The 27114-nt window shown below is 34.4% G+C and overlaps 2 protein-coding genes across 2 annotated transcripts; both read right to left on the reverse strand.

The window, feature by feature from the left end:
• Positions 1 to 7797: 7797 nt before the first annotated feature.
• On the reverse strand, positions 7798 to 11477 carry LOC135834455 (annexin-B12-like). The gene is made up of 8 exons (XM_065348334.1): positions 11338 to 11477; positions 11081 to 11198; positions 10783 to 10962; positions 10466 to 10670; positions 10289 to 10368; positions 9924 to 10188; positions 8203 to 8384; positions 7798 to 7984 (listed from the first exon to the last, which is right to left on the reverse strand). The coding sequence occupies exons 2-8, from the start codon at positions 11129 to 11131 to the stop codon at positions 7931 to 7933; spliced, it is 1017 nt and encodes a 338-aa protein (XP_065204406.1). The 5' UTR covers positions 11132 to 11198; positions 11338 to 11477; the 3' UTR covers positions 7798 to 7930.
• An 11234-nt stretch (positions 11478 to 22711) lies between these two features.
• LOC135834456 (annexin-B12-like) lies at positions 22712 to 26854 on the reverse strand. The gene is made up of 8 exons (XM_065348335.1): positions 26716 to 26854; positions 26477 to 26598; positions 26174 to 26359; positions 25865 to 26069; positions 25688 to 25767; positions 25333 to 25579; positions 23253 to 23434; positions 22712 to 23089 (listed from the first exon to the last, which is right to left on the reverse strand). The coding sequence occupies exons 2-8, from the start codon at positions 26525 to 26527 to the stop codon at positions 23033 to 23035; spliced, it is 1008 nt and encodes a 335-aa protein (XP_065204407.1). The 5' UTR covers positions 26528 to 26598; positions 26716 to 26854; the 3' UTR covers positions 22712 to 23032.
• Between the last annotated feature and the right edge of the window lie 260 nt (positions 26855 to 27114).

Raw genomic sequence — 27114 nt, forward strand, 5'->3', positions numbered from 1 at the left:
CAAACGTGCAGTTGTGCAGTCGTGCAAACGTGCAGTTGTGCAAATGTGCAGTCGTGCAAACATGCAGTTGTGCAGTTGTGCTAACGTGCAGTCGTGCAAACGTGCAGTCGTGCAAACGTGCAGTCGTGCAGTTGTGCAAACGTGCAGTTGTGCAAACGTGCAGTCGTGCAAACGTGCAGTCTTGCAAACGTGCAGTCGTGCAAACATGCAGTCGTGCAAACGTGCAGTCGTGCAAACGTGCAGTCGTGCAAACGTGCAGTTGTGCAAACATGCAGTTGTGCAAACGTGCAGTTGTGCAAACGTGCAGTCGTGCAAACGTGCAGTTGTGCAAACGTGCAGTCATGCAAACGTGCAGTCGTGCAAACAGGGAGCAGTGTAAACATGAAGACATGTAAATGTGTAAATGTGCTAATATGTAGGTAAATGTGTGAATGTGTAGATTTGTAAATGTGGGAACATGCAAACTTGCAGAATTAAAATATATTTACCTGTACTTATTGACTTCAATTATTGCTCCATTCAATTATTGCTCCACCTATGTGCTAGAATTCCAATTGCTTTTTGGCTTGAATAATTATGCCTCTTTACATATATTGTCCTAATGTGCCACTATTTATTGGTTTCTTTATCATAAAAACAAAAAATCATGGTAAACCAAAATTAAAATAAAATAAAGCAATAACAAGAACCATTAGGTGAAAAAATGTACACATTGATAATATACACAAGAGTAATTCTGCATAAAACATACAAATAAAATTGCAAACCCAATCTATGAAACTAGTGAGAACACAAACATGTAAAAAATACATAATATAATATAATTTTTCACCTAATAGGTGGTCACATGATCCTCTTATTTTATTCACCTAATCACTGCAAATACAAACTCATTCTGACATTGGCCTGGAAATAGCAAAGATATGAATTTAAAATGGAAACAATTTAAAAATGCACTCATTGTACTATGAATAATTATTAAAAAACACTCATATCTATATAATTACAATATCTACTTTTCTAAAAACTAGTAAACTGAAGTGAATGTGCAAAAGTCGTGCGAACGTGCAGTCGTGCAAACATGCAGTCGTGCAAACGTGCAGTTGTGCAAACGTGCAGTCGTGCAAATGTGCAGTCGTGCAAACGTGCAGTCGTGCAAACGTGCAGTCGTGCAAACGTGCAGTCGTGCAAACGTGCAGTCGTGCAAACGTGCAGTTGTGCAGTCGTGCAAACGTGCAGTTGTGCAAATGTGCAGTCGTGCAAACATGCAGTCGTGCAGTTGTGCTAACGTGCAGTCATGCAAACATGCAGTCCTGCAAACATGCAGTCGTGCAAAAGTGCAGTCGTGCAAAAGTGCAGTCGTGCAAATGTGCAGTCGTGCAAACGTGCAGTCGTGCAAATGTGCAGTCGTGCAAACCGGGAGCAGTGTAAACATGAAGACATGTAAATGTGTAAATGTGCTTATATGTAGGTAAATGTGTGAATGTGTAGATTCGTAAATGTGGGAACATGCAAACTTGCAGAATTAAAATATATTTACCTGTACTTATTGACTTCAATTATTGCTCCATTCAATTATTGCTCCACCTATGTGCTAGAATTCCAATTGCTTTTTGGCTTGAATAATTATGCCTCTTTACATATATAGTCCTAATGTGCCACTATTTCTTGGTTTCTTTATCATAAAAACAAAAAATCATGGTAAACCGAAATTAAAATAAAATAAAGCAATAACAAGAACCATTAGGTGAAAAAATGTACACATTGATAATATACACAAGAGTAATTCTGCATAAAACATACAAATAAAATTGCAAACCCAATCTATGAAACTAGTGAGAACACAAACATGTAAAAAATACATAATATAATATAATTTTTCACCTAATAGGTGGTCACATGATCCTCTTATTTTATTCACCTAATCACTGCAAATACAAACTCATTCTGACATTGGCCTGGAAAAAGCAAAGATATGAATTTAAAATGAAAACAATTTAAAAATGCACTCATTGTACTATAAATAATTATTAAAAAACACTCATACCTATATAATTACAATGTCTACTTCTCTAAAAACTAGTAAACTGAAGTGAATGTGCAAAAGTCGTGCAAACGTGCAGTCGTGCAAACGTGCAGTCGTGCAAACATGCAGTCGTGCAAACGTGCAGTCGTGCAAACGTGCAGTTGTGCAAACGTGCAGTCGTGCAGTCGTGCAAATGTGCAGTCGTGCAGTCGTGCAGTCTTGCAAACGTGCAGTCGTGCAAACGTGCAGTCATGCAAACAGGCAGCAGTGTAAACATGAAGACATGTAAATGTGTAAATGTGCTAATATGTAGGTAAATGTGTGAATGTGTAGATGTGTGAATGTGGGAACATGCAAACTTGCTGAATTAAAATAAATTTACCTGTACTTATTGACTTCAATTATTGCTCCACCTATGTGCTAGAATCCCAATTGCTTTTTGGCTTGAATAATTATGCCTCTTTACATATATTGTCCTAATGTGCCACTATTTATTGGTTCTTTATTATAAAAACAAAAAATCATGGTAAACCGAAATTAAAATAAAATAAAGCAATAACAAGAACCATTAGGTGAAAATTGTACACATTGATAATATACACAAGAGTAATTCTGCATAAAACATACAAATAAAATTGCAAACCCAATCTATGAAACTAGTGAGAAAACAAACATGTAAAAAATACATAATATAATATAATTTTTCACCTAATAGGTGGTCACATGATCCTCTTATTTTATTCACCTAATCACTGTAAATACAAACTCATTCTGACATTGGCCTGGAAAAAGCAAAGATATGAATTTAAAATGGAAACAATTTAAAAATGCACTCATTGTACTATGAATAATTATTAAAAAACACTCATATCTATATAATTACAATATCTACTTCTCTGAAAACTAGTAAACTGAAGTGAATGTGCAAAAGTCGTGCAAACGTGCAGTCGTGCAAACGTGCAGTCGTGCAAACGTGCAGTCGTGCAACGTGCAGTCGTGCAGTCGTGCAAATGTGCAGTCGTGCAAACGTGCAGTCGTGCAATCGTGCAGTCGTGCAGTCGTGCAGTCGTGCAAACGTGCAGTCGTGCAAACGTGCAGTCGTGCAAACGTGCAGTCGTGCAAACGTGCAGTCGTGCAAACGTGCAGTAGTGCAAACGTGCAGTTGTGCAAACATGCAGTTGTGCAAACGTGCAGTCGTGCAAACGTGCAGTCGTGCAAACGTGCAGTTGTGCAAATGTGCAGTCGTGCAAACATGCAGTTGTGCAGTTGTGCTAACGTGCAGTCGTGCAAACGTGCAATCCTGCAAACATGCAGTCGTGCAAACGTGCAGTAGTGCAAACATGCAGTTGTGCAAACGTGTAGTTGTGCAAACGTGCAGTCGTGCAAACGTGCAGTCGTGCAGTCGTGCAAACGTGCAGTCGTGCAAACGTGCAGTCGTGCAAACATGCAGTCGTGCAGTTGTGCAAATGTACAGTCGTGCAAACGTGCAGTCATGCAGTTGTGCAAATGTACAGTCGTGCAAATGTGCAGTCGTGCAAACGTGCAGTCGTGCAAATGTGCAGTCGTGCAAACGTGCAGTCGTGCAAACGTGCAGTAGTGCAAACGTGCAGTTGTGCAAACATGCAGTTGTGCAAACGTGCAGTCGTGCAATCGTGCAGTCGTGCAAACGTGCAGTTGTGCAGTCGTGCAAACGTGCAGTTGTGCAAATGTGCAGTCGTGCAAACATGCAGTTGTGCAGTTGTGCTAACGTGCAGTCGTGCAAACGTGCAGTCCTGCAAACATGCAGTCGTGCAAACGTGCAGTAGTGCAAACGTGCAGTTGTGCAAACGTGTAGTTGTGCAAACGTGCAGTCGTGCAAACGTGCAAACGTGCAGTCGTGCAAACTGGGAGCAGTGTAAACATGAAGACATGTAAATGTGTAAATGTGCTTATATGTAGGTAAATGTGTGAATGTGTAGATTCGTAAATGTGGGAACATGCAAACTTGCAGAATTAAAATATATTTACCTGTACTTATTGACTTCAATTATAGCTCCATTCAATTATTGCTCCACCTATGTGCTAGAATTCCAATTGCTTTTTGGCTTGAATAATTATACCTCTTTACATATATAGTCCTAATGTGCCACTATTTATTGGTTTCTTTATCATAAAAACAAAAAATCATGGTAAACCGAAATTAAAATAAAATAAAGCAATAACAAGAACCATTAGGTGAAAAAATGTACACATTGATAATATACACAAGAGTAATTCTGCATAAAACATACAAATAAAATTGCAAACCCAATCTATGAAACTAGTGAGAAAACAAACATGTAAAAAATACATAATATAATATAATTTTTCACCTAATAGGTGGTCACATGATCCTCTTATTTTATTCACCTAATCACTGTAAATACAAACTCATTCTGACATTGGCCTGGAAAAAGCAAAGATATGAATTTAAAATGGAAACAATTTAAAAATGCACTCATTGTACTATGAATAATTATTAAAAAACACTCATATCTATATAATTACAATATCTACTTCTCTAAAAACTAGTAAACTGAAGTGAATGTGCAAAAGTCGTGCGAACGTGCAGTTGTGCAAACGTGCAGTCGTGAAGTCGTGCAGTCGTGCAAACGTGCAAATGTGCAGTCGTGCAAATGTGCAGTCGTGCAAATGTGCAGTCGTGCAAACGTGCAGTCGTGCAGTCGTGCAAACGTGCAGTCGTGCAGTCTTGCAAACGTGCAGTCTTGCAAACGTGCAGTCGTGCAAATGTGCAGTTGTGCAGTCGTGCAAACGTGCAGTTGTGCAAATGTGCAGTCGTGCAAACATGCAGTCGTGCAGTTGTGCTAACGTGCAGTCGTGCAAACATGCAGTCGTGCAAACGTGCAGTTGTGCAAACTTGCAGTTGTGCAAACGTGCAGTCGTGCAAACGTGCAGTCGTGCAAACGTGCAGTCGTGCAAACAGGGAGCAGTGTAAACATGAAGACATGTAAATGTGTAAATGTGCTAATATGTAGGTAAATGTGTGAATGTGTAGATTTGTAAATGTGGGAACATGCAAACTTGCAGAATTAAAATATATTTACCTGTACTTATTGACTTCAATTATTGCTCCATTCAATTATTGCTCCACCTATGTGCTAGAATTCCAATTGCTTTTTGGCTTGAATAATTATGCCTCTTTACATATATTGTCCTAATGTGCCACTATTTATTGGTTTCTTTATCATAAAAACAAAAAATCATGGTAAACCAAAATTAAAATAAAATAAAGCAATAACAAGAACCATTAGGTGAAAAAATGTACACATTGATAATATACACAAGAGTAATTCTGCATAAAACATACAAATAAAATTGCAAACCCAATCTATGAAACTAGTGAGAACACAAACATGTAAAAAATACATAATATAATATAATTTTTCACCTAATAGGTGGTCACATGATCCTCTTATTTTATTCACCTAATCACTGCAAATACAAACTCATTCTGACATTGGCCTGGAAAAAGCAAAGATATGAATTTAAAGTGAAAACAATTTAAAAATGCACTCATTGTACCATAAATAATTATTAAAAAACACTCATACCTATATAATTACAATATCTACTTCTCTAAAAACTAGTAAACTGAAGTGAATGTGCAAAAGTCGTGCAAATGTGCAGTCGTGCAAACGTGCAGTCGTGCAAACGTGCAGTCGTGCAAACGTGCAGTCGTGCAAACGTGCAGTCGTGCAAACGTGCAGTCGTGCAAACGTGCAGTCGTGCAAACGTGCAGTCGTGCAGTTGTGCAGTCGTGCAGTCGTGCAAACGTGCAGTCGTGCAAACGTGCAAACGTGCAGTCGTGCAATCGTGCAGTCGTGCAAACGTGCTGTCGTGCTAATGTGCAAACGTGCAGTTGTGCATGCAAACATGCAAACGTGCAAACGTACAAACGTGCAAACGTGCAGATGTTCAAACGTGCAGACGTGCAGACATGCAAACAGTCGTGCAGATGTGCAGTTGTGCAAACGTGCAGTCGTGCAAACTTGCAGTCATGCAAACGTGCAGAAGTGTAAATGTGCAGAAGTGTAAATGTGCAGAAGTGTAAATGTGTAATCGTGTAAACATGTAAGTGTGTAAGTGTGTAATAGTGTGATCATATAAATGTGTAAATGTGTAATTGTGTGAATGTGTTTTTGTGTAAATGTGTATTTGTGTAATCATGTAATTGTGTAAATGTGTAATTGTGTAACCGTGCAAACGTGTAATTTTGTAAACGTGTAATCGTGTAAATGTGTACTTGTGTTAATGTGAAAATGTGTACCTATATGTGTAAATGTATAATTGTGTAAATGTGTTATCGTGTAAATGTGTAATTGTGTTACATTGTAATCATGTAATCGTGTGAACGTGAATAGTGTCTGTGAATTTTCTGCCGCATTTTTACCAAAACAGCACAATAAATGGACCAAACTTTGCACTTCACAATTGGCGGCACGTTGTAGTGGTAGGTCAAGGGTTTTGTGTCACAGCTTCCATTTTAATGACGCTACCAATTTGAAATTTTTACAGTAGTGCCAAAACACCCTCAGAAAGATTCCCCCGCAAACAGAACGAATTTTGCATTATTAGTTTTTGAGAAAAAAAATAGGGAAACTTACTTATTGAACAACCCTCGTAGTATTATCTTCCCACTATTTATTGGTTCTTTATTATGAAAACAAAAAAAATGGTATACCAAAATTTAAAAAAACAAGAACAATAACAAGAACCAAGGCATCTTCTCATCTTCGTAATTGTCACAACGACTTTGAAGCAATTGAAACATATCACGCCATCTCGCGTTTAAAAGTGCAGATTTTGTATCCATTGACAAAGTACAGACTACAGAACATAATTTCAGCTTCAAAGGGTACTTACATTAGATTCGAGAAAATAGAATACGACACTTGATTTTTTGAGACTTTTTACATGCAAACATGAAATCGTGGAAGTACTAATTTTTCAATTTGAACGACTGAAAGTATATACTTATGTTGTTTTAGTTTTGAAAAAATTTCAATTTTCAAAAGCTTTTGTCCTCACTTCACTCAAATCTTTTCCTGTTTTTGAAAATATTAGATGTAATTTCCTGACAACTATTGTTGCAATTTTTAAATGTTGAAGCTATAAAAATCAACTTTTTGCGTCAGTTATTTTAATTTTTGAATTATCAATGTTTTCTATGCTTTCGCTTCTTTTGGGGTAAGTAATTTGAATTCTACGACACAATTTTTCAAACATTTTCAAGAATGAAAAATCAAACTTCAGAAATTCGAGAAACTTAAGTAAATCAATACCCACTGGGTTGGTGCTGGTTCAAAAAAGTGCAATGTAACGAAAAAAGGTGTAAAATTTCATTCAAAAATACCAAAGAGCACAAAATTTTGGCTTTGAAACTACTTACGATATTGAGAATTTTTTTTGTACCTCACAAATTGTAAATTTTCTGAAGCTTTCACGTTCGCTTCTCTCGGGCAAACTCGAAAATGTTCTGTTCTCTTTTTGAATTTGATTTTCAAAGGTCAAAACGCTAAAAAAAAGACAAAAAAATTGCGAATTTTTGATTTGAGAATTCGGTATTAACCTTGCAATAGAACAATTCGAATTTTTTGTCGGATATAAAAGCATACTTGATTTTAGCCCACAAGCTGCGAGTGCTTTCTAATTGAAGAATGATGATATATGCCCAATTAATAAAGGATTATTATACGTATTATGATTTAAAAAGTACAAGAACCAAATAAAAATCAGATGAATAAAGCATTTATATTTTTTCTAAAAATAAACATAGCTAAGTAGATCCTATTGAACAAAAATATAATAAATTTAAGTTTGTAATAGATGAATAGGAAGGATACTCCTCCAAGTCATCAAAAACGTTCAAACTTTGATCAAGGACAGCAATGCATCTTTATAATGTCCAGATGTATCATCCTACAAAAAAAATTGAATTACTCACCAATAAAATAATTCTCACCTAATCAATGTACTCGGTACCCACCCATCATTTATCCCATGAAAAAAATCAATACGTCACGCCAACCATGCATATAGGTAGGTACCTATACTTCCTGCTACTACATCAACCTCTCCCTCTTCGTCCTCCTCCTCTCCTCTCCTATTATATTTCAAAAAAACAAAAAAATTCTTACGATAATATCTTCTTCCAGACATCTTTCGTAGAGTTTTTCATATGCTTGTTTGATATTGAACATATCAACTTCGCATCTGGAGACGACTATTCTGATCAATTGACGATCACTGGTTCCAATCCCAGCCATTGCATCGTGCAGACGTTCAGCAAAGAAGGTGGATTTATCTTCCATAGATTTTACTGTCAAACATGATTTTAAAAAATGGAATTATTCACACTTTAATCGCCTACAAATTATTGTATCGCAATATAACGATTTTAGGGGCCAAAGGAGTTGCCTATATCGGTACTTGAAGGGGCAAAGGGCATAGTAAGTAATATGAGAAGTTGAGAAAATTATCACGAAGAAAGTGAAATGCTGCAGTAAGATCAATTGAAATGTAGCCAAACCTTTTTTTATGCTCTCCATGAGTAAAATTGCCAATTGGCTGTTATTATACAGGATGTCCCGTAAGTGATCTGCCGAACTCAAATTTTGCATGAAATTAAATCAGACCCAAATATGTATATATATATTTTTTTAAATTCAAATGCTTGAAAATTTATAGATGTTTGTTTCCAATTGACAGGAAATTCTTTAGCAGAATGTAATTTAAAAATTGCAAAAATTGTTCAGTTAGCACCGATGTAAGTCATGTAAGTTTTAAAGTGCATTTCCAAGTCGATAATATCGTTATCATTAGTTCTGCAAAAATGCAATCAAGGATAATTATCTAATTCAGAAAAAAAGTACTTCGTGGTAAAAGTAAAAAGGTTGTTTACAACGAAATAGTTACCTACAGAAAAGAATAAATTTTTCTCAAAAATGCTTATCAGCTTGACAAAAATTCCGAGAAAAAATTTCTTTCGTCAAGTTCCAAGTACCTCGTCACTGAATGAATTTCTCTAGATGTACATTTTGATGCTTTTTCGAAATGCTCAATTTTCGAGATGGGATCTTCCAATGGAAGGGGAGCAGCGGAGCCCCCCCCCCTCCTCCAAATTTAGGCAAAACTATCAAAAAAATCTGGGGCATGTGATGTATCGAATTGTATGTTTTTGGTGACGCTGAACACGAATATGACGTCAGATTTTTGATTGTACCCCATTCACAGCCCCCAGCACCTCCCCAAATGGGGTAAAAGTTAAAAAAAAGTGTTTTGATCGTGCAACACATGAAATAGTATGTTTTTGGTGACGCTGAACACGAATATGACGTCAGATTTTTGATTCATGGACTCCATATACAGAAATCATTACCTATTTGTTGGAGTTTTACCTATTTGGAGAGGTTCTGAGGGCCATGGGTGAGATCAATTTGAAATCTAAGGCTGTGTATTCGTGTTCAGCGATATCGAAAACATCCTATTTCATGTGCCACACGAATGAAACCCTTTTTTTGACTTTTGGCTCCTTTGGGGAGGTGCTGGGGGCTGTGGATGAGGTTCAATAAAAAATCTGACGTCATATTCGTGTTCATTGCAGCGTCACCGAAAACATACAATTCGATACATCACATGCCCTAGATTTTTTTTGAAAGTTTTGCCCAAATTTGGAGGAGGGGGTGCTCCTCATTCATTAGAAGATTCCATTTCGAAAAAGCATCAAAATGCACATCTATGGAAATTTTTTCAGAATTTTAAACGGCAGCTCCTACTTACAGCGCCATTTTGAAAATGTCAAAATACTTGAAAAGTTCAAAATGCAATGCCCTTTGAAATAATATTAGGTAAATCTTACCAATCGCCAACATTGAATTCTTAGCATCTCCGGTGAACTTCTCGATAATTTCATCCAAAGCATTCTGAGAATTTTCACGATACTGTTGTAAGTGTTGGAAAACTCTATGCAAGTGATCGGGATGGCGATTAACCACGATTCCGAGGATCGAAAGAAATACTGACTCTTCGGGATCAGATTTTGAACCCGAACACGCAGCTTTCAATTCATCAATATCTTTTTTGATAGCTTCCTCGTTGACGTTCTCACATTCTGATCTCTCGGCCTATTGGTATACGAAGAGAAAAATACCTAACGTTAATTTAAAATACCAAGTCCAAAGCTGAAATGCTTAATTATCACTTTCGGTTGAATTTCACTCTTACACTTAGCAATGATATGAGCCAACGTTGAAAAATGCCCGATGTGTCACCTGCTATATCCTCCACCAAAGGTTTTTCATATTCTGAAAATATTTTCAAAAGTGTGTTCGTAAATAAATCGTAGGGTAACGGAGGAAAAAAATCCGATTTTATCGTTTAATTATCGCAAACGAGCCTTACTTTTTTCGTACGCGTGCTTTATGTAGTCAATTTGTAGGTTTGTAGCTGTACATAATATTTCTACCAGTGTTTTCTCATCTGTTCCAAGCCCTGAAATAGCGTAATGGAGTTCATCGGCTAGAAATTCAGCCGGTGGTTTCACCAATGCTACCATTAGGTTTTTGAAATCACCCGAAAGCCGGTCTTCTAATTCGCAAATTAAATCCTATAAAGATTAGCGAAGATGCCATATTAAAACATGTAGAAAATTATTAAAGCGAATGGTGAAATTTATCGAGAGTAAAGATATATGGGTAAATGAATAAATAGGTACCTACATTTCCGCATAATTTTTTATATTCTGCTGCGATTTGCAATCGTTGGCGACTAATTCTATTAGTAAGCACATTGATGATAGTCTCTTCATTGATGCAGTCATCTTTCAAAGCCTTTTTTAAGGTTTGGGCATCGCAACTCGGATTAGATGGTGTGGGTTTCAAAGTTGCAGTTTGATTTAGCTTTAATAAAATAATTAATAAATAGGTAAATAATTACTCGAAAGCAAAAATATAAAAAAATAGATAGGTAATCGGTAAGTAGGTAAGTATTTTTCAAAGAAAATATCCAAGTTCTTACCTGCTTAATTTCGTAATAAAAATAATCAGAATTCAATGAAGACAAAGACATGATTGAATTCTTCAACGTTCAAAACCAACACTACTTAAAGGTAAACAACTACAGAAAATTTTCTAAACTGAAACAAAAAACAATTAACTCGTTAATTTAAGACTAACGCGGCCGAATAAGTAGATAGAATGAAAAATTAACATCACATGCAAAAAAAAAAAATTACAACTATGGTAAGATTTTAACGCTTTATAAAATGAACGAACCAGATCACAGTTTGACTAGAGCCAATTATTCGATTAGGTACTATCGTTCAACTTTCACCTGCTTTCGGTAACTAGTTTTTCCAAAAGTGCAACAGTACTAGGTAAACTGAGTGAAAATCACAGCGAGTCGGAAACTTTATACTGCGAGGAAGCCTGAAGTCATCCATTAGTCGTTCGCTTAATACTAATTCAAATCATTTTAATTCTTAAAAATTACGAGCATCGATAATTACAATCAATACATTCGCGAAACTCATTATAACAAAATGAGCAATAATAACATGCATAATATAAAAATTATGTCTGCACTCTTCAGGGAAAAATTAATAGTTAGAGGGAATAGTTAAGATAGGTAACCTATATCTACCTATGGAAACAACTCGATAATCCTATCAATACCTGTAACCTATCCAATATATTTTTTGGAATAAATTTTTCTGGAAAAAAGAATTATCTAGAAGCATTCTGCTCAAAGATGAAAAAATTTTCAAATCATTTGTAGGTACTCTATAGACACAAATTTTCATCTTTCTCGATATTTTTCAATTTTGGGGATCTCATACCATCATTTGGTGGACCAAAGAGTGTTTTTCTTGAAAAAATGAAACATTTTCAAAAAATTTACCTAGGTATATACAGATGTGAATTTTTCATTTTTTTGATGATTTTTTCGACTTTGAGGGGCTTTATAGGGAACCAACATGATTGAGACCGAGGGAAGCTTTTTTTTTTGAAAACGTGCTTATTCAGAAACATTCTGCGCATAAATGAAAAATTTTCAAACAATTTTTACAGACATCAATTTTTTATATTTTTTAAACATCTTTTTACAAATTTGGAGGGCTCTATGCAAGAGAGCCAACATCATTTGGGGCTTTAACAATGGTTTTTTCTTGAAAGGGGGGTTATTTAAAACAATTCTAACATAGGGTATGAGATATTTTCAACAAATTTTCCTTAAATTTGATTTATCATCATTTTATTGTGATTTTTTCAACTTTGAGGGGCTCCGTATGAGGGGGCCAATATGGTTTGAAGGGTCGCGATCTGGGAAAGTTTTTTCTAGAAAACGGGATTATTTAGAAATATTCTGACGCAAAAACAAAAAACTTTTATGAATAGAACTTTTTTAAAAATTTTTTTGATTTTTTTCAACTCAAGGGGCTACTGGCACCACTTTTTTACAGATGGGGAAAAATAAAAAATACGGAATTATTTTCTCACCCGAGGTCATAACTTTGGGAGGGGGTGGGAGGGGGAAAATTCCAACTCTGCAAAATAAGGTAGGTACACCGTACACCCTAATAGACTGTAGTGTTGTAAATGGCCGGTTTTCTCATTTTTCATCTCAGTTTCCAGAGCTGTGGGTCTGAAACGATTCCGAAACCGGAACTGATTAAATCCCGATTCATATGCAACCCCAAAACCAAAATCGTTATTTTTCTAGATCATGAAACTGAAAAAATCCAGGAACTGACATAATTTTGAACCCAAAACATTTCCCAATTTTGGTTTCGGGATTTTAATTTTTGCTTCGATTTTATTTTGCTGGGACAGAAGCACACATGCAGAAAATGATCAACCAAATCAACAGTACCAGATTAAAATATGGAATGAAAATAAACACGAGCAAAACTAAGGTTATGAGATTTACAAAAGGAGACGCTGAAGAGCTGTCAAAACCAACATAGACCATTTATTCGAACGATATTGTCCATATCTTAAAAACGTAAACAATCGGTAAATTTTGGGGCAAATATCCTGAAAAAAGTATTACTTTTCGCTTTTTTTCTCGCGAGTAGATAAATTTTAAATTAAAATACCGAAAAACTGAAGTATTTTTGACCAAGAATTCATTTTTTCTGGTTAGTTTTTTAAAATTTTACATATTCATGGAGAATTCTTTAAAAAGTACCGCTTTTACGTGATATTTGCCCCAAAATTGAAGAAAAAGGTACTGATAAGGACCAAATCCGCCATGTTGTGACGTCAGTCAAATATGGTCTATTGGAAATTTGGAACCCAAGAAATTGAAAATGTAAATCAATTCAGATACCTTAGAGCACTGATAAATAACGATGGTAGAGATCATAAAGAAATTATAAATCACGGATTGGAATTCGGACTGGTTTCTCACATAGAGGGCGCTAGTGTACCCATTGTTCTCAACATCTATACACTGAAAGAGGTTACACCAAAAACAAGATAGGTAGTTACTTTTGAACTCGCCCATCGGCTGACGTGACGTCATCTGGAAGAAGCTAAAAAGTAGGTAAGCCATTTCCGCAACGCTTTTTGTGTGACTGAAATTACGTTTTTCAATTTTTTTGGCAAAACGAAGGAGTTTGGGTGAATTTTTATGAAACATAATTTAAAGATAATAAAATTTACTATCGATTGGTATATATTTCATTGAATATTGTGCAATTTTAACGATTTTATGATCATTTTCATTTTCGGATTTTTACTGTACCCGAAGTTCAAATTGAAATTACTCAAAATTTTCAGTGGACACATAGGTGTTTTGAGTAACCAAAATGTTCAGAATTTTATGCTCTTTAATTTAGTCTTTTATTTGAAGCGTTAGCTTTTATCGTTTGAAAATTATCAAAGTTCAAAGTTGTAAAAACATGCCGTGCAGACTGCAGAATAAAAATTCAAATGCGAATTGAATTTTTTACACGAAATTTTCAAAGAACACAAGTAACACAATTAGTACATATGTGTTTTAAAAAACCAAAGTGTTCAAAATTCTAATTTTATGGTATTTTATATGGTTTTTTATTCGAAGCACCAACTTTCATCATCATTCTTAAGTTATCAAAATTCAATTCAAAGCTGTCAAAAATGAAGAAATTTCACTTTGAATTAGAATTACCTAATCGAAATTTTTAGTAAGCACACGAGTGTTTCAAAAAATATCTAGAATGTTATACTATTTATTTAATATGATTTTTTACTCCTCAACATTTTGGTTTTTTGAAACATCTACGTGTCCGGTGTCCGCTGAAATTTCGAGTAATTTTAATTCAAAGTGGAATTTTTATTACGCGCGGCATGTTATTGTTTTCACAACCTTTGCACCTTAATTAATAACTAATAGCAATAACTTTTGATTTTGAATGAGATGAAAGCCAAGACTTCTAAGTTCTAAAATAAAAAATAAAAAATTACATTAAAGAGCATAATTATAATTTCCAGCATTTTAGTTTTTTCATTTTTGAAACATCTACTCAAGTGTATACTACTTATTGTGTTCGCTAAAAATTTTGAGCAAATTTCAAATCAAAGTGGCATTATTTTATTATTTTTATTTATTTATTAAAGAGCGCAACACGCTGAACATTTTGGTTTTTTAAAACATCTACGTGCTTATTAAAAATTTTGAGTACTTAATTTCAATTCAAGATTGAATTTTACTGTGCACGGTATATTTTTACAACGTTGAACTTTCATTACCTTTGAGGCTTTGAACGATAAGAGCTGACGCTTTGAATAAAAAATTATTGAAGAGCTCAAAATTATCAACATTTTGGTAAGTAAGTATCTTAAAACAGTTAAAAAACTTATACGTTCACTGAAAATTTTGAGTAATTTCAATTAAAACTTCGCATACAGTAACAATTCGGAAATAAAAATATTTGTAAAATCGTCATTATTGCACAAAATCAGATAAAATTTATACCAGTCGATAGTAAATTTTAATATCTTTAAATTATGTTTTATAAAAATTTACTCAGACCCCTTCGTCTTGCCAAAAAAATCGAAAAACCATAAAAAAATTACGCGACCACCATTATCATAATGTGGAAGCTTCTTCCAAGTGACGTCACACGCCTGGTGCGGAAAGAGGGAAGCAGTCGCCCTGTTTTTTCGCGTAAAACGGGTTTTGGTGTAACCTCTTTCAGTGTATAGATGTTGCATTGTTCTAGCTTCTTCAGATGGGGCTTTTCTTAACCCTTTCTTATCAATCATATTTTACCAAAACGTTGGACTTACAAGTTGAAAATGAAAATATGATTTGGTCATGATTAATATGCAATAATAATCGTAAAAATAATGTCGTCGTCGTCGTCGCAGTCGCGCTCCTTTACAGGAGATAGCGTATACTTCCATCTATATCAGCCGGTTTCTAGCGTATCTGATAGTTTCTTTCAGGGTCTTACAGGGGGAGTTGGCCGGTGAGTTTGTTGTTAACATCTCCAATCGTTTCCTCCCTCTTGTAGTTCTTCCTTGAATTTTCCCCTGTACCGCTAGCATGAAAATACCGTTTTCTCGTATTTTATGAGCTAGATACTTTAGCTTTCTGTTCTTTATATCTTCTACTACCACTTTCCGCTCCTCTCCTATTCTTGCTAATACTTCCTGGTTGGTGATGAAGTCCTTCCATGAAATCCCTAGTAGCCTTCGATAGCACCACATCTCAAAAGCAGATCCTTTCTTCTCGCATTCTGCACTCATGGTCCATGTTTCACAGGAATACTTCAGAACGGTCCATACGTAGCATCGCATAATTCTCTTTCTCAGAGCTAGACTCATCGTTTGATTTCCCAGCACATTGGCTAGGTTGTAAAGGCGCTTTTTGCCATTCCAATCCGTGATTTAATTTCTTTATGATCTCTACCATCATTATTTATCAGTGCTCCAAGGTATCTGAATTTTCAATTTCTTGAGTTCCGATGTTGATTTTGACCTCCTTGAAGTCTCCTTTTGTAAATCTCATCACCTTGGTCTTGCCTGCATTTATCTTCATTCCATATTTTAATCCAGCACTGTTGATTTGGTTGATCATTTTCTGCATCTGCGCTTCTGTTTCAGCAAGGATCAGTTTGTCGTCTGCGTAGCTTATTTCATTTATTCTCTTGCCGTTGATCTTGAATCCCATTTGTTTGATTCGCGCTTCTCTCATTATTTCTTCTGTGTACACGTTGAACAGCCTAGGTGAGAGGGGGCATCCTTGTCTCACACCTCTCTTTATACCACATCTATTCTCCGAGTACTCAGTTCCAAACTTGATATTTGCGCTCTGCTCCCAGTTCAAGTTCTTGATTATCCGCAGGTCTTTGTCATCGATATTGTATTTCTTCAGGATCTCCAGCATCCTCTCATGGTTGACACGATCAAATGCTTTTTCATAGTCGACGAAGCAAGCAATAATTTCCCTGTTTGCATTCAGTGCTCTTTGGATGATCACTTTCAGCAGGGCAATTGCGTCTCTCGTCCCTTTTTTTGCTACAAAGCCATATTGTGTTTCGCTTAGATTTTCATCTATCTTCTTTTCAATTCTGGCATTTATGATGGATAGTAGTAGCTTTAGAGCATGGCTCATTAATGCGATGGTTCTAAGTATATTCAGAGCATTTTTGCGAGTTATTTTTCTTCGGTATTGGTACAAAATTTACTGCTTTGAAGTCCTTAGGCAGTATACCTTCATTGTATATCTCATTTATAATCTTCAGCAGTTCTTTTTCGTACTCAGGTGTTAGATGTTTAATCAAGTCTACTGGTATGAGATCTTCCCCCACTGCTTTGTGGTTTCTGGCTCTCTTCACCGCATTTCTCAGCTCCCACATTTCGATTCGTGGTGCCTCCTCTGTGGATGAAACTTCCAATTGAGCCAGACGTGTGTCATCTCCATACAGTTCCTGTATGTAGCTGATCCAGACCTCTTCTGTTTCTTGATTGTTAACACAATACTTTCCGTCTTTTCTTATGTACATTGAATTATTTTTTCAGTTTTAACCCTTGAAATTAATGCTTTTGTAAACAGGCAAACGCTGATAAGAAAAGCCCCATCTGAAAAATGTAAACATTTGCCAGCTCACTAGCGCCCTTATGTGAGTGCCCAGTCCAAATGGCAAAAAGCGCCTTTAATAACCTAGCCAATGTGCTGGGAAATCGAACAATGAGTCTAGCTCTGAGAAAGAGAATTATGCGCTGCTACGTATGAACCATTCTGAAGTATTCCTGTGAAACATGGACTATGAGCGAAGAATGCGAGAAGAAAGTATCTGCTTTTGAGATGTGGTGCTATCGAAGGCTACTACGGATCTCATGGAAGGACTTCATTACCAACCAAGAAGTATAAGCAAGAATAGGAGAGGAATGGAAAGTAGTAGTAGAAGATATAAAGAATAGAAAGCTAAAGTATTTACCTCATACAAGGTACTGTGTCCTATTAATGTCATGTGCTTAAAAAATTGGAATTACTCAGTCACAATTAAACTTAATCCCATTCTGATTCGTGTAGGTGATAAAGGATACAAGAAGGTATATTTTGATTTTTGAGTGAATGTTTGAATTTTTATAATCTTTTTCCTTCGAGCTATAACAGTTCAAAGTGAGGTCACTGTTTTGGCATGATTAGGAACTGGGCACCTAGCAAGTAACAACACCAACATTTTTTTTTTAATTTTAAGTGTAGAATTTGGCGACATAACCAATTTTGAGTGCAATTATTGTAATCTACAATAAAAAATGTATGCCCTACAACCAAAATTTAACGCAAAAGTAAATTGTAATCCCAATCAAAATGCATTTACAAATTTTGAAAAAGTGATTTCAATTTTAAATTAAAATTTTGTGATAAAACCAATTTTGAACGCAATTATTGACATCTGCGATGAAAAATGTATACCCTACCACCAAAATTTAAGGAACTAAATACCAGGTATGGAAATACGTTATTTTTGGTTATAGATTTCATAGTTTTGACGGTGATGTGATTTTTTCATTTCAGTCATATAATGAAATGGAATCAAAAAAATGGTGGGACAATTGTTTATTTTGTGTATTAAAATGAATATGAAGTAAAACTAGACAGCTGCGCTTAGCGCAGCTGTAACAGTGTGCGTAGCTTCTTTAGTTTGGAAAGCGCAACACAATTTTGGAAAAGAAGCATAACAAAATTTCAAAAAAAGGCGCAACTTCGAAAAAAGCACAATGCGACTTCAAAATAATAAGCACAATGCGATTTAGAAAAAAATCACAACGCAAATTTCAAAAATAGAACAAGATTCCGAAAAAAATCAAAATACGATTTTGAAAAAAAGCATAACGAAACTTTTTAAAAAAAACGATTGGAATTTTGAAAGCAGAACGCAATCATGATTTTAAAAAAAATCACAATACGATTATGAAAAAAAAGCACATCACGATTTTCAAAAAAAGCACAATGCAACTTTGAAAAAAAGCAATTGGGATTTTGAAAGCAGAACGCAATCATGATTTTAAAAAAAACGCACAACGTGATTTCGAGAAAAAAAGCACAATACGATTTTCAAAAAAAGCACAAAGCAACTTTGGAAAAAAGCAAAATTGGGATTTTGAAAGCAGAACGCAATGATGATTTAAAAAAAAGCACAACGCGATTTTGAAAAAAGGCACAACGCGAATTTTAGTTTAAAAAAAGCACAACGCGATTTCGAAAAAAAAGCACAACACAATTTTGAAAAAAAAAGCACAACGCAATTTTGAAAAAAAGCACAGTGCGAACTTTGAAAAAAGATCAACGCGAATTCTCAAAAAAGCACAAGGCCAACTTTGAAAAAAAGCACAATGCGACTTCGGAAAAAAAAGCACAACGCAAATGTTGAAAAAAAAACAGAACGCGAACTTCAAAAAAAAAGCACAACGCGATTTTGAAAAAAAGCACCACGCAATTTTGGAAAAAAAGCACAACACAATTTCGGAAAAAAGCACAACGCGATTTTGAAAAAAAAACGAACTTTGAAAAAAAGCACAACGCGATTTCAAAAAAAAGCACAATGCGATTTTGAAAAAAAACATGATTTTGAAAAAAAAGCACAACACGATTTTGGGAAAAAAGCACAACGTGAACTTCAAAAAAAAAAAGCACAATGAGGACTTCGAAAAAAAAGCACAACACGATTTTGAAAAAAAAGGCACAACGCGAATTTTAGTGAAAAAAAAGCACAACGCGATTTTGAAAAAAAAGCACAATGCAAACTTTGAAAAAAAGCTCAACGTGAATTCTGAAAAAAGCACAAGGCCAACTTTTAAAAAAAGCACAATGCGGATTTTGGAAAAAAAACACCGCGATTTCGAAAAAAAGCACAACGCGAACTTCAAAAAAAAAGCACAACGAGATTTTGAACGCGATTTTGAAAAAAAAACACCACGCAATTTTGGAAAAAAAAGTACAATACAATTTCAGAAAAAAAAGCACAATGTGAACGTTGAAAAAAAACAACTCGAACGTTGGAAAAAAACACAATGCGATTTCAAAAAAAAAACAACGCGATTTTCATTTTAAAAAGCACAACGCGAACTTTGAAAAAAAGCACAAAGCAAATTTTGGAAAAAAAGCACAGCGCGATTTTGAAAAAAAATGCACAACGCGATTTTGAAAAAAAAGCACAACGCGAACTTCAAAAAAAAAGAACACAACGCAAATTTTAGGGAAAAAAGCACAACGCAAATTTTAGAAAAAAAGCACAACGCGATTTTGGAAAAAAAGCATAACACGATTTTGAAAAAAAAAGCACAACGAGATTTAAAAAAAAAGCACAACGCGAATTTTAGAAAAAAAGCACAACGCGATTTAAAAAAAAAAAAACAACGCAATTTTTGGAAAAAAGCACGTGATTTTAAATAAAAAGCGCAACGCGAACTTTGAAAAAAAAGGCACAACAAAGTTTTGAAAAAAAGCACAACGAGATTTTTTAAAAACAAAGCACAACGCGATTTTGAAAAAAAAGCACAACGCGAACTTCAAAAAAAAAGAACAACGCAAATTTTAGGGAAAAAAGCACAACGCAAATTTTAGAAAAAAAGCACAACGCGATTTTTTTTTTTAAAAAAGCACAACGGGAATTTTGGAAAAAAAGCACAATGTGATTTTTAAAAAAAAAGCCCAACGCAAACTTTGAAAAAAAAGCACAACGCGAACTTCAAAAAAAAGGCACAACAAAATTTTGAAAAAAAAGCACCACACCATTTTGGAAAAAAAGCATAACGCGATTTTGAAAAAAAAAGCACCACGAGATTTAAAAAAAAAGCACAACGCGATTTTAAAAAAAAAGCACAACGCGAATTTTGAAAAAAAAGCACAACGTGATTTTTAAAAAAAAGCGCAACGCGAACTTTGAAAAAAAAAGCACAACGCGAACTTCAAAAATCAAGGCACAACAAAATTTTGAAAAAAAGCACCACACCATTTTGGAAAAAAAGCATAACGCGATTTTGAAAAAAAAACACGAGATTTAAAAAAAAAGCACAACGCGATTTTGAAAAAAAAAGCACAACGTGAACTTCAAAAAGAATCACAACGCAATTTCGAAAAAAAGCACCACACAATTTCGAAAAAAAAGCACAACGCGATTTTGAAAAAAAAGCACAACGCGAACTTCAAAATAAAGAAACAATGCGAATTTTAGAAAAAAAGCACAACGCGTTTTCGAAAAAAAGCACCACGCAATTTCAGAAAAAGAAGCACAACGCGAACTTTGAAAAAAACACAATGCAAATTTTAGGAATTGAAAAGCACTAGATTTCGAAAAAAAAGCACAACACAATTTTTAAAAAAAAGCACAACGCGATTTTAAAAAAGAAGCGCAACGTGAACTTTGAAAAAAAAGCACAATGTGATTTTAAAAAAAAACAACTCGATTTTGAAAAAAAAAGCACAACGCGATTTTAAAAAAGAAGCGCAACGCGAACTTTGAAAAAAAAGCACAACGTGATTTTTAAAAAAAACTCGATTTTGAAAAAAAAGCACAACGTGATTTCAAAAAAAAGCACAACACGATTTTGAAAAAAAAAGCACAACGCGATTCCGAATACACTATGCTATGCTATTCTGAAAGCTCCGGAGCACAACGCGATATATCAGGAAAGCATAAGCACTGCAGTACTGAGAGATTGAGAGAACCTCTTGGGAGCACAGCAAAATCACAAATGACTGGAGGTTTTGATTCTGAAAGGGTAACCACCTGCTTTCAGCATCTACGTGTGTAAATGAAACACCTGCAGGTGTTTCACAAATGACTGGTGGGTTTTCATTCCGAAAGGGTAACCACCTGCTTTCGGCATCTAGTCTAAAATTGAACAATGGGAAAGATAACACTGTAGATAAGAATATTTTAGGACCCCTGCAGTGTTACATTTTAAAACCGATGTCGGCTTCCCTTTTGATACCTTTCTCATTGTTCAATTTTGAAAATTTAAAGTCGGCTTCGCTTTTGTCGGCTTCCCTTTTGATATGGCCCTTTTCCCTTTTTTATTCTTTTTTTGGTACAAATTTTCGTAATTAATTGCAATTACTCAAGAAGCTAATTGAGTAATTGCAATTATAATTACGACATTCCCTCCCTCAAGTTATGCCTCACCTACCTACGAAAGATTCAAAAAAATCGGCCCATTCCTCTAAGAGAACATTCGAGCCAAAGAATTTTTCAACTTTCGGAACGAAACCAATAGTGTGCTACGCACACTAAAAACAAAGTAAATTGGTAGTATTATTAATAAATTTAGTCCTTAAAAATTTTTTTCTATAACCAAAGATGGCGTGTTTCCATACCTGGTATTTAGTTCCTTACCAAAATTATCGGCAAAAGTAAATTTTAACCCCAATCAAAATTTCAAAAACAAAAAAATAAATTGTGAGAAATACAAAAAAATTTATTGAAAATCAATAATATTAAAATAGGTAATTATTACTTATCAATCACCTCTACATCTTTTTGACATTTCTGAAAATTACATAACAAGAAGATCAAAATCTGTGGGCAAAATTTAGAATTAAATACGAGTAACTGTGAGGTTTGCTGATTGCTGATAGGGCAGTCCTGTTGGCCAAAAGCCTGGAGAAGCTTTCAAAATCATAACTGATCTCAGAGCTGCAGATAGCATGTCAAAAAGCAGAGCTGGAAATGACATTACTATCAATGGTGAACACTTTTGAAAACATTAGCTACAGAAACAAAATACCTGGGTCAAATTATTTCATTTAAAAATACAATGGAGAAAGGAGTTAATAACCGAATTTCAACGGGGTGGGAAAAATTCTGGTCTATAAAATTTATTCAGAAAGAAAAATATTCAAATGAACTAAAAACTGAGATACCTACTTAATTAACACCTGTGTATTCCCAGTGATCTCTTATGGAGCTGAAACTTGGACTCTCAGCAGTTGGGCCTGGCTTACTACGAAGTACAACTTCATATTGTTTGTATTTTAATATCACTTTGTACCTTTGTAGAAACCAATAAAGGACTTTCTCTAACCGAGTTATTCCAATTTGAAAATATGTATTGCATCCATAAAAACGAGTTGGAAAAAAATAATAATGCGCCATTAACTTGGTTGGATTTGCAACATAGTTTTAAAGATTCTATTCAATGAAGCAATTCATTTTAATTGAAGAATTTATTAATTATTATGATTAAAAAAGTACAAGTACCTAACGAAGAAAAATCAGATGAATAAAGCACATTTTTTTCTAAAAATAAAATAGTAGTCTATTAGGTAAGTATAATATAGGTAAGTAAGTATAAATAATGAATTTAAATTTCACGAGTGAGCATTCAGCCGTTAGGTAGGTAGGTACTCATAATTCATGAAACATTTTGGGTTTTCAAAAAAATAAATAAATAAATAAAATCCCAACCACTGGAAAATGGCGATGGTATAGGAATTCACTTATACCAAATCCATAATATAAAGAATATAAAATCAGCAGTCCCCGATCAAGGACAGCAATGCTTTTCTATAATGTCCAGATGTATCCTCCTGCAAAAAAATAAATAAATAATTGAATTACTCATCTATAAAATAATTCTCACCCTATCAATTTTCTCACCACTCAGTTATATTCCATGAAAAAAATCTCTCTCTCTTTCTTCTCCCCCTATCCAATTCTACATATTTGAAAAAAAAAACAAAAAATTCTTACGGCAACATCTTCTTCCAGAGATTTGTGATAGCATTTTTTATACTCCTGTTTGATATCAAACATATCAACTTCGCATCTGGAGACGACAATTCTGATCAATTTGCGATCATTGGTTCCAATCCTAGAGATTGCATCATGCAGACGTTCAGCAAAGAACGCGGATTTATGCCCCACAGAATATACTGTCAAACATTGTAAAAAAAAAAGTGCAATTAATACACACTTTAATTGCTTACAAATCACTCTAAGGTTAACGCAATACATATAGCGATGTTAGGAGGCGGTAGAGTTGCCCATTTCATTACTTGAAGGGGCATGGGGCATAGTAATTTGAGAAGTTTAATCATGAAGAAAGTGAGAAACTAGTGTAAGATCAATAAATAAAATGCAGCCACACCGTTATTTTATCTTCTGCATGAATAAAATTCGCCTTTATTATACATGGTGTCCCATGAGTAGTTTGCTAAACTCAAATTTTGCATGCAATTAGAATTAAAATATCGTAGAAGAGATAAAAACTCAGACCCAAAGATGTATAATTTTTTTGAAAATTTCAAATGCTTGAAAATTACTAGATGATTTTTTTTAAATTACTGGAAATCCTTTTGCAGAATGTAATTTTAAAATTGCAGAAATTGTTCAATTTAGCACCGATCTAAGTCATGTAAGTTTTAAAATGCATTTTTAAGTCGATAAAATCATTAGTTATGCAAAAATGCAATCAAGGATGATTACCTAATTCAGAAAAAAGTACTTCGTTGTAAAGACGAGCAAAAATGTTGTTTTCGACGAGATAGTTACCTACAGAAAAGAATAATTTTCTCGAAAATGCTTATCAGCTTGACAAAAATTCCAAGAAAAAATTTCTTTCATCAAGTTCCAAGTATCTTTTTTTCCATTTATTTGGGATGTATGCGGCAGCATGGCTCCATTGTATCGCGTTACAGTTTCTTTTAGTCTGCAATTTTAACAAAAATGCAAGACTTTTGTACGAATTTTTAATTTTGTTCAAAAAAATGAAGTTTTCAAGATTTTGGAAAAAAGTATGACTTTTTGATGAAAAAACTTGGTTTTTGACAATTTTTACGACAAAAGCAAAACTTGATCAGAATTTTGACCAAAAAAAGTTTTCTGCAATTTGCAAACAAATATTCTGAATGAGTAAAAAAAACAGGCGTTTTTTTTTATTTCGCAATTTTGAACTAAAAAGTAGGTAGAATCTTTGGAAGTTCAAATGAAACACTGATTTTTTTCAATTTAGATATAAAAGCGAAAATTTCTGGAAATTTTGCCAAAAAAAGGTTTTTATCAAAAATTTTGGCGAACAGCAGACTTTAGGACAATTTGAGAAAATGAAAGTTTTTTTTGACAATTTTGACAGAAAGCAGGACTTTTTGCAATTTTGGCAAACAAAAAGAAAAACAGATTTTTGTAGCATAAAAGCAAGTCTTTTTGAAAACTTGACCAAACAAAAAGGGTTTTCTGCAATTTTGAAAAAAAACATCTTTTTTTTAGCCATTTTGATAAGAAATAGCCTTTCAGTCATTTTAATGCGGTTTTTTTCAGTGTTTTCACACCATTCTGACAAATTTTCAACAACTTTTCAATCGTCATTTCAGGCATGTTTCATTAAAATATGTTTTTAGGAATTTTCAACGAATTTAATGTTGTTTTTCTCGAACATTTTCAGATCTTTTTAATACATTTTTAACACTTTTTCGTACATTTTGTGAAAATTTTGCTGAAATTTTTTAATACATTCTCAACACTCAAAAGTTATTAAAAATGTTTTTTTCATTTTTTTTTTTTTTTTTTTTTTTAATTCGAGGCTTCCTTGAAACTTGATTCAGTGATTTTGTTCAGTAAAGGATGGATCTGAAATTACTTTCAAACTGTTTTGGAAATGTTTCCACAATTTGAGAAATATTTCTCAGACGATCTCTGGGAATTTCATGGTAGTCAGAAATCAACTTTTTTGCTTCTAAACCCTCTCAATTTTAACTTGGAATTCCATTTTTAATACACAAATTGATCTATGCAATTAAAAAAAAAAAAAAAAAAAAATGATCTCAAATCTCACCAATCGCCAACATTCCGATCTTCAGATCTCCGCTAAACTCCTCCTCGATAGCTTCCTCCAAAGAGCACTGAGCAACGTGACGATATTGTTGGAAAACTCTACGCAAATGATCGTAACTGCGAGTACACAGGATCTTATTAAATATCGACTTTTCGTCCGATTTTGAACCCAAACCGGCGGCTATCAAATCACTAACATCTTGACAGACATCTTCCTCGTTGACGCACTCACATTCTGGTCTACAAGCCTATACAAGGAGGGGGGAAATACCTAACGTTAATTAAAACAAATCCTAGGTCGAAATAATGTACTTAATTATACGAGTGTCATTATTGGTTAAACATTTCACTCTTACACATAGCAATGATACGAGCAAACGTCGAAAACTGCCTGATGTGTCATCTGCTACATCTTCCGCCAAGGTTTTTCCATACTCTGAAAATAGGTACATAGGTATACTTATAAATCGTAATCGAAAAGAAAAAAGAAAAATCCGATTTCATCGTTTAATTAAATCGCAAACGAGTCTTACTTTTTTCATACGCGGCTTTGATGCAGTCAAGTTGAAAGTTTGTTGCTGTACAGATTATTTCTACGAGTGTTTTTTCATCTGTTCCAATTCCTCCAACAGCGTGATGGAGTTCTTTGGCTAGAAAGTCAGCAGGTCGTTTCACCAATGCTACCATTAGTTTTTTGAAATCTCCCGAAAGCTTTTTTTTTAATTCGGAAATTAAATCCTATAAAGAGGAGTGAAATTATAAAACGTGTAAAAAATGATTAAAGTGATTTGAGTGCTGTGAAAATATGTAGTCAAATGACTACTATAAATATAGGTAGGTACCTTTCCGCATAATTTTTTGAATTCAGCTGCGATTTTCAATCGTTGGTGATTAGTTCTTTTAGTAAGCACATTGATGATGGCATCTTTATCGAGGTCATCTTTCAAAGCATGTTGTAATATTTGGGCATCGCAACTCGCATCAAATACAGCTTCAGCTTCAGCTCCCACAGTTGGAGTTTGTTCTCCCTTTAATAATAAATAAATAGGCAAATCGCATTAACTCGAAAGCAAAAATTAAAAAAAATAGGTAAGTAATCGGTAAGTAGGTACATATTTTTTAAAAATAGACATCCAAGTTCTTACCTGCGTAATGTCGTAATAAAAACAATCAGAACACGATGGATGGTAAGTCATGATGGAATTCTTGATTTCTTCAACGTTCAAAACCGACACTAAAAGTAAACAAAGACAGAAAATTTTCTAAACTGAAACAAAAAAGCGATCAACTCGTTAATTTGAGACTAACGCGACCGAATAAGTGGAGTGAAATATTAACTTCTTATGCAAAAAAAAAATTACAACTGGTAAAATTTTGAACGAACCAGATCACAGTCTGACTAGAGCCAATTTTTCGATTAGGTACTGTTCAACTTTCGCCTGCTTTCGGTAGTTTTTCCAAAAGTGCAAGAGTAAACTGAGTGAAAATCGCAACGAGTCGCAAACTTTATACTGCGACGAAGCCTGAAGTCATCCATTAGTCGTTCGCTTAGTACTAATTCAAATCATTTTAATTCTTAAGAATCACGAATATCGATAATTACAATCAACTATGTACCTACTATACAGTGGAATCGCGATAACTCGAAGCTGAAGGAAAAATGAGTTGATTTCGAGTTATAGAGGTTCGAGGTTCGTTTTTGGTATATGAGTTAGCGAAATTTGAATTAGATGAAAGTTTTTAGTGGAAATACGTACCTTCTTGTACGAGTATTATACCTATG

This window comes from Planococcus citri, chromosome 2, assembly GCF_950023065.1.
Source record: "Planococcus citri chromosome 2, ihPlaCitr1.1, whole genome shotgun sequence".
Lineage (NCBI taxonomy): Eukaryota > Metazoa > Arthropoda > Insecta > Hemiptera > Pseudococcidae > Planococcus > Planococcus citri.